This window comes from Amblyomma americanum, chromosome 7 (assembly GCF_052857255.1).
Source record: "Amblyomma americanum isolate KBUSLIRL-KWMA chromosome 7, ASM5285725v1, whole genome shotgun sequence".
In the NCBI taxonomy this organism is placed as follows: domain Eukaryota; kingdom Metazoa; phylum Arthropoda; class Arachnida; order Ixodida; family Ixodidae; genus Amblyomma; species Amblyomma americanum.
Genome location: NC_135503.1, coordinates 161,881,198 through 161,889,201, shown reverse-complemented (window position 1 = coordinate 161,889,201; position 8,004 = coordinate 161,881,198). Strand labels below are relative to the sequence as shown.

Genomic DNA, 8,004 nt, shown 5'->3' with positions numbered 1-8,004 from the left:
TTTCCTGGCACAGAATCAGACATCCAAAACCAACACCAGCAGTGAAGGCAACGTTCGTGCGAAAGACTGCGAACAGAGCGGCGGGAGTGAATGAGTCGAAAGTGCGAAGAGTGGCTAGAACGCACGGTCGAAAAAGAGTGAGACCGCTCTCAGTGGACAATGCAAGCGAGTGCCTTGAGCAGACACACGGGGTGGAGAGGTGTGTAATGCAGAGCGGATTGGGCGTATGAAACTGCCGTATCTTCATTCTGTCCTGCAGTCTACGCTGTAAGTAGTAATAAACTAGCATACGTCGGTAACCTACAGCTGCTAGAGCAGACGAAACGAAAACGAAACTTTCCCAAGTTTTCTTGTACACGTTTGCATATGTCAAATTTTGAAATAACAAAAAGAGTTTGGTGTAATGCTCAAACATCTTCTTGGATGTTTAAAGTTTTAGAGGTCTATTTTTAATGTGTTCTGTGTAGCTTTATTGAAAATATTCGCTTAATTTTCAGTAGCGCAAACAACTAATAAGTACCGGCAACTATGGGAGTATCAAGATGGCGCTGCACGAGTGTATGACAACCTCCTCACCGCGCTTTACCTCCCTCCTGTGGTTATCGCAGCCAGGGCGCTGTTCCATCACCGCGAAACCGGAAGCCGCAAGGAGCTTCGCTGGGACGCCGGCGGCGGCGTGGCTGCCGCCGCCGCCTCCTCCTCTCCGGCTCGGCGACTGCGGCATTCCGCCGAGCGGGAAGTTGCGCTGCGGTCATGCCTTGCGGCGTGCTCGTCCTCATTGCGCTGCTGATGCCGGCGCGGGCTGCGCAGTTCACGGCCACCGTGCTGCATACCAACGACGTGCACGGCCGCTTCGAGCAGGTGACGCCAGCCGGCACTCGGTGCACCGAGCAGGCAGCCCAAGAGCGCCGCTGCGTCGGCGGCATCGCCAGGCAGAAGACGCTGGTGAGCCAGTTTCGCCTTGCAATTACGATTTCCTTTAACTTTGTCGGCTCCGGTCGAGAAGGTACAGCTTTTAACTCACCAGTTAGCGCAACGAGACGGCTGTAAGTGAGAGCATTGAAGAAAGGGTGAGCATTTGCACTGCGCTCCCTGACCGCCGGAATACCACCCGTTGGAGGAGGATATTTAGTAGTGGGCGGAGAGCTCCATTGAAATATTTCTTTCTGCGCAGTTCATTGCCATCTACGTTCTAGACAACGCACCGCTCTTGTTCTTATGCCGTACATCCGTGCATCGACAATTCAGGACAATAGTCGAACATCGTCGAGCCTATAGGTGGTTGTAATGGTTTATGAAATGTTGAGGAAAGAGATTGACATGATCCGGGGGTCAGTTGGCTGATGCTGAAGCCTACGGTCGGTCTAGGAAGTAGTCGTACACAGTTGGCAACACAAAGTATTCCAGTCAATACCAATCAGAACAATAACTGTGGCTATAATCAAGAAAACAAAGTTTGCACACAATAGTAAACGTTTGTGGATAATTTGCCTTTTAGAGGACTATCGCTCTGTTGTCTTCCACTGCAGAAGTGAAATGCGAGTTAATGGGAGATTCAGGTTCAGGTTACTAGCCTTCTGGTGTTACTAGATGGGGAAGTAAACAGACTGCGAGTGGTTAGTTGCAGTGGATAATGTAATTAATTGACTGACTGATTGATTGAATGTTTAGGCTGATGACGATAGCCTTTATTTGAAACGTAAATTGAATTGTCTACCATGCCATCCGTGCAGCTGCTTAAGCGGAGCCTGAGGAGTTTTGCCAGAAACGTTTTGTTTGGTTTATGGGGGTTAAACGTCCAGAGCGACTCAAGCTATTAGGGACGTCGCAGTGAGGGGCTCCGGAAATTTCGACCACCGGGGGTTCTTTAACGTGCGCTCACATCGCACAGTACCCGGGCCTCTAGAATTTCACGTCCATCGAAATTCGACCACCGCGGCCGGGACTGAACCCGCGTCTTTCGAGTGAGCAGCCGAGCGCCATATATTCGCTGAGCGTCGTAGCAAACGTCACCGGCGAGTGAAGCGCGCAGTCTTGCAATAGTGTACTTGTTTACATGTGGTTGGCGTGGTGCCTTGGGACCGATCGGTGGTCGCCACGGAAACCACGAGGAAGGTATTTACCCTGGAAGGATTACCATGGCTTTATAGCTAGAGCGTATACGAAGGCGTTACCAGAGGATGGTTGCAACGGCAACCGCCCAAAAGGTGTTTACTGTGAAAGGAGGGGGTGCGGCGAAAACGGAGGAATCCCCAAGCGGAGAATTATTACCGTGGATGGAGAAGGGTATGGCCTAATACGTGGTTTCCATGCAAACCAACTGGAGGGTAACTACGCTGCAAGGACAAGGAGGGTATTTTTTTCTGATTTGTTGCGATTGACGTCGTGTGAATCAAGAAAAAACAAGCAAAAAGTGGTTTCCCATCTGAATGTGGCCTGCTGTTCCTGAGCAATCAAAACATGCTTATGCACAAAATCAGCGCATCGCATGCATTAGGACTAATCCATTTTGACGAGCACAGGAAGAAAAAAATTATCTGGGCTTCGACTACTGCTAAACCTGATTAGAGAGCGAAAGCTGTGGAGTACCGGGCAACTAGACGCGGCTTGGCGTCTGTAACGTTGAATGCGTTCCGCACACTGGATAGGCAGCGCCCCCGCCCTGCCACCCTGGCAGGTGGCAATTAATGGTTGATCGCGAGAGGTTGGTCACCCAAAGAACGCCTACTGTGGCAGTGGCGCGTGTATGCCACAACGTTGTCAGCGCTAATGTATGCAGACCACATCTCTCTCTCACCACCGCCACGTACCTCAAAGCGCGATTGAGGCGTACACTGTCCCAGTGAGCCAGTTATGCGCCTCCAACGACAATGAACGCCGACAATATATAGCTTCAGTGCAGCGTTTCTGCTACAGCGTTGTGAAGGCCAACGCATGCAGCGCACATCTGTCACTACCGCCACGTAGGTTAAAGCGCGACTGAGGTGTTCACTGTTCGAGGGGGCCAGTTATGCGCCGTTCTTTTTGCTTTCGAAGAAAATTGGACATCGGTTTTGAAAATATATTTTGAGGAAAGGAAATGGCGCATTAACTCTCGCACATATATCGGTGGACACCCGAACCGCGCCCGGCAGAACACCTTTGGCTCAGCTGAACGTCAGCTGAAGGTAAAAATCAGGCCTACGCAAAACGCGCCGCATCTTGCCCAGTGAAGCTTTGGCTTAAAAAAATCAGGAAATCATCTTTGCATCAATGCGTGGATAAGGAGGCTACGGCAAGGGGAGGAGGTTTTGGCTAGAGTGTAAGTGAACCGTGGTTAGCGTGGGAGGAGGAGGAATGTAGCACACGGTCCACCTGCGCGGCTGCTGCGAAACTCGCCGTCCGAAGAGAGGCTCATCGGCGGACTGGAGAGGAGTCCTAGACGGACTATGTTTGGAAAGCTGCAAAGAGCGCACTAGAATTGTACAGCTGTGAGTTCGCTCTCATATTCTCTACCACGACATATCATAGAGCACAAATACCTTAACAGCGGCATCTCGCTTTAACCAGTGAAAACTCTCCTGTGAGTTTTTTACTTGGTTACTAAGGGGATGTATAAAGATAGTGCTTTCCGTTGTTTTGTAATGCACCGATTCCCGAGATCTCTGGATAGAAACTACTTTGTCTCCGAACTGGGTGTCTGAATGATATTTCCGAGAGGCTTTGTAATGTTTGATCCTTGGGCGAAGCCGTCTGCAGGTAGTCTCACCACGCTCTTTGACCTATGCAGCCGCCTTATCGCTCTGTCACGCGAAAAGATACAAGATTTTCCTGCGAATTATTGCAGCCCCCCTCCCCCCCCCCCTCCCAGAGATTTCTACTATGTTGGAGATTATCGTAGGTGCCATGGGCGTCTTATCTCGTAAGTTTGTCGTCGCCATAAACTGGCGAACACCCGAGAGTAACGGCACTTTTTATTCTTCGACAACAGCCGCCTGCGCCCACTGCTATCGCTGCCGCCGAGTTGTTCTATCATTTGCCAGCTTGTTCATGGAAGAGGGCGTTTTTAAGTGTCCCGCAGGCCGGCTTCTAGTGTTACAACGTTCATACGATCGTCAGACGAGAGAAAAAATCCTGTATGTGCATCGCTCGTTGCCATCGCAACTGTGGCGCCACTGTTAAGCCTAGGTATATGTACTGTGCGAATATGTATCTCGCCTATGCACCGCCCGTTGCCATACCAACTGTGACGGCAATGTTAAGCCTAGGTATAGGTACTGTGCGTATATATCTTGTTTATGCATCGCTGGTTGCCATAGCAACTGTGACGCCAATGTTAAGCCTAGGTATAGGTGAACCCTAGTTTGGGCTGGTTGTTTCATGATGCACAACGAAAACGGCGCGAAATACGGGAACAAAAGAGAAACAAACACGACAGGTCCATAGGTGCTGTGCGTATATATCTTGCCTATGCATCGCTAGTTGCCATAGCAACTGTGGCGCCAGTGTTAAGCCTAGGTATAGGTACGGTGCGTATATATCTATCTTGTGCACCGCTAGTTCCCATAGCAACTGTGACGCCAGTGCTAAGCCTAGGTATAGGTACTGTGCGTACATATCTTGCTTATGCATCGCTAGTTGCCATAGGTACTGCGACGCCACTGTTAAGCCTAAGTATAGGTACTGTGCTTACACATCGCTAGTTTCCATAGCAACTGTTACGTCAGTTCTAAGCCTAGGTATAGGTACGGTGCGTATATATCCTGCTTATGCATCGCTAGTCGCCATAGCAACTGTGACGCTAATGTTAAGCCTAAGTATAGGTACTGTGCGTATATATCTTGCTTATGCATCGCTAGTTGCCATAGGAACTGCGACGCCACTGTTAAGCCTAGGTATAGGTACTGTGCTTACGCATCGCTAGTTTCCATAGCAACTGTGACGCCAAAGTTAAGCAAAATATAGGTACTCTGCGTGTAAATTTTTTTATGCATAGTTCGTTGCCACACTAACTGTGACGCCAATGTTAATTCTAGGTACAGGTACCGTGCGTATACATCTTGCTTATGCATCGCTAGTTGCCGTAGCAACTGTGACGCCAATGTTAAGCCGAGGTATAGCCACAGTGCGTATATATCTTGCTAGTGCATCGCTATTTGCTATAGCAACTGTGACGCCAAGGGGCAAGAATTTTACCCGGGCCATCCTTGACATTTGACTGTGAGTACATAGTAGTGGCGCTATAAACAGGGACGCCAGGATAGAAGGCACCACAGGCGCTAGATATAAACTGACTGTATTCTCGGAAATACCACGCATTTATAGGTGACAATCATGTGCCAAAAAATCAACAATTAAACCGCATGCGTGACGGCACTTACCGGTACAAGAACTTCAATTACTTAGTAGAAAGGTAAACATTCGGTTTGCTCACGCACGGTTGCCTTTCCACGTGTACAAGGATGGTTTCCGGTACCTCTCGCTCCTTCCGGTCTGCATTTACATATATCACACGTGTCTGCTAAAAAAAATAGGGTATAAGTTTTTTTTAATTATGTTCACATCGCTGCAGTGTGCCGCCAGGGTCTAGGGCCCGATGTAAACGATGCGAGAGTCTTGTGCTCCGCGATGCGAACATTGATACAACGGCCGATTTGGCCGATCGAGCATTTTCCGCAAGCTACCGGAATTCGATAGACCACGTTGGTCCTGCAGACCAAAAACGGCTTTCCATGTTTGACGGGGCATTGCAGCTTTCCGTTGGAGACTTCATTGACTACACTTTGCACAGTTTGCCGAGTTTGTTGGGTGCAGCAAGTAGAACTGTGCTATTGCCTTTAATTGCCACCTTTTTGAGGTGGTGTGTAAGCTGGTGAACATGGCGCACTGCCACGCATCTATCTAGGTAATATATAAACAGCAACTTGCCCAGATTTCTGCATTAAATCGACATTTGACCTTGGCTGATTTGCACCAGTTAGAATGTCCAACCATGATTGAGCGTTCCCGACACGATGGCTACCTCTAAATTTGGCCCGCGCCATTGCTAAAATATGAGCCGCGGCCACCTCAGAAATTTGACCTCGGTTCATTTTGAACCAAAATCGATGTCCGACAAAACTGACCGTGCCCGATACGATTCCGATCTCCAGATTTGGTTCGAGCACCCCCGAAATATGAAATTGGCCGATTTGTACCAAAACCGATGTACAACCATAATTGGGCTTGCCCTACAGGAGAGCGGTCTCAAAATTTGACCCGTGTCATTTCCGAAAAAATTGCGTGGGCCACCCTCTAAAAAGTAGCAACTGCTTTGAGTTTTGCGCTATCTGTTTGGTATGGTGTCGCTTGTGGCGTCACCATTTACGTCACCACGCTTTCGCACATCACGCGTCGGCTTAGGCGGAGTTAAACCCCGGCTGCTTTTTATTTGCCCTTCCTTCAGTCACCTGACGTGGCTAAGATAGCAGCACCATATAAATTCTAAATATTACCCGGAGGGAAAGCTGGCGCCACCCTCTGTGTGAGTTTCTTAACGAGCACTTCATCCACCAGAAGAATGTAAGGAAGATGAGATTTCTTATTTGGCTTCGCTGTTGTTAGCCCCAATACATAACTACGACTGCAGAAATGTAAATTCCCGCAAAAAATGACGCAAGGAAACATTATCAACGATTAAAGTGCCCTACAATAGAATCGGATTTCAATAGATTGCAATAAATGAGCGAAAACACGACATTGTAAATGACCAGCTACTTTCCCCAATGTAGTCTAACGTTCGAGGGAATACCGTCTGGTCAGGATGAAGCATAATAACAGGGTGAAGTTTGGGTCACTGACCAAGTCAAAAACAAACGAAAATGACGTTTCGGGTCCTGTACGGGACCCTTGTTTACAATAAGACTGTCAAAGAAGAAGGCGGGATTATATAGTCTTAGGGATTGTTCCTAATCTTTTTGCGTAGATATTGCAACGCATAGAAGAGAGCTTTGATTCCTGTTCAAAGTATCTTTCGTCGTCTGGATGACTAATGATTCTAGATGCAGTCGTTTCAAATTATTTCTTTCTGTGGCTACAATCTCCGCCTCGTCCCAGGCTATCTCGTGGCCAGTGGTCTGCACGTGCTCGGCGATAGCGTTCTTTGATGCGCGATGGTTCCTTACGTCTCCTTGATGCCTGGATGGTCTTTCATTCGTCGCTGTAAGTTTCATTCGTCACTAGAAGTCGCTGAAGCTTCGTCGACCTGTGAACACTGCCTTCGGACGCAAGGTGGTGACAAATGCAGAACGGCAGCTCGTACAAGCCCGCATCGACGAATGTAAGTGCACTTTAAAGCGTCTGCAGCACGAAGCTTTCTTCGCGAAGCGGCAGCTAGAATTCCGCATGCCGGATGTGTTCCCTGAGATACAACTCGTTGCCAATCAAGAAATGAGGCGCACAACCAAAAAGCACGAGGTTTCTCCGAACAGGAAGCTATGCATTTTGCTGGACGAAAAAGGGAACAAGCCAGCAACAGCAACCTTTAAGGTTCAGAACATGTCATCGTATGCCCTGAGTTCGGCGGAAGAAATGGTGCTCAGCCGAGGTTTGAATTTCAATCAAGGAAAGCCGCCAGACACACGCAAGATGATTTGCGCTGTGGAAAGAGCCGTCAGCCTTCTGGATCAAGACGTCCAAGAAGATGTCAGGACGAACACAGTTGGTGTACTTAAAGGAATGCGGACGAAATGCTGCCAACAGAATCTTTCCGAAGCTGAGTGTAAGGCGCTCAAGTCACTGCGGAAAAATAAAGACATCGCCATTCTGCCCGCGGACAAAGGAAATGTAACGGTGGTCCTTGACCGCTCCGCCTACCTCTCAAAAATGACCGAGTTGCTCGAGGACGAAAGGACCTACTTTAAGTTGACCAAGGATCCGATTTCAAAAGTGCTGTCAAGTTTCCAAAAAATCCTTTCGGACATATTCAGTGGTCTTCCCCCTTCTCAACAGAAGCTTTACTACAGGCTTCTTTGCACAAATGGATCG

General features: G+C 48.6%; 1 protein-coding gene across 1 annotated transcript in view; it reads left to right on the top strand.

Annotated features, from left to right (window-relative positions):
- Positions 1-666: 666 nt before the first annotated feature.
- The window catches only part of LOC144096728 (protein 5NUC-like), a 591,711-nt gene continuing 584,373 nt past the window's right edge, over positions 667-8,004 (top strand). Inside the window, 1 exon segment of the mRNA XM_077629576.1 lies at positions 667-945. Within this exon segment, the coding sequence (XP_077485702.1) occupies positions 754-945 (192 nt within the window). The 5' untranslated portion in view covers positions 667-753.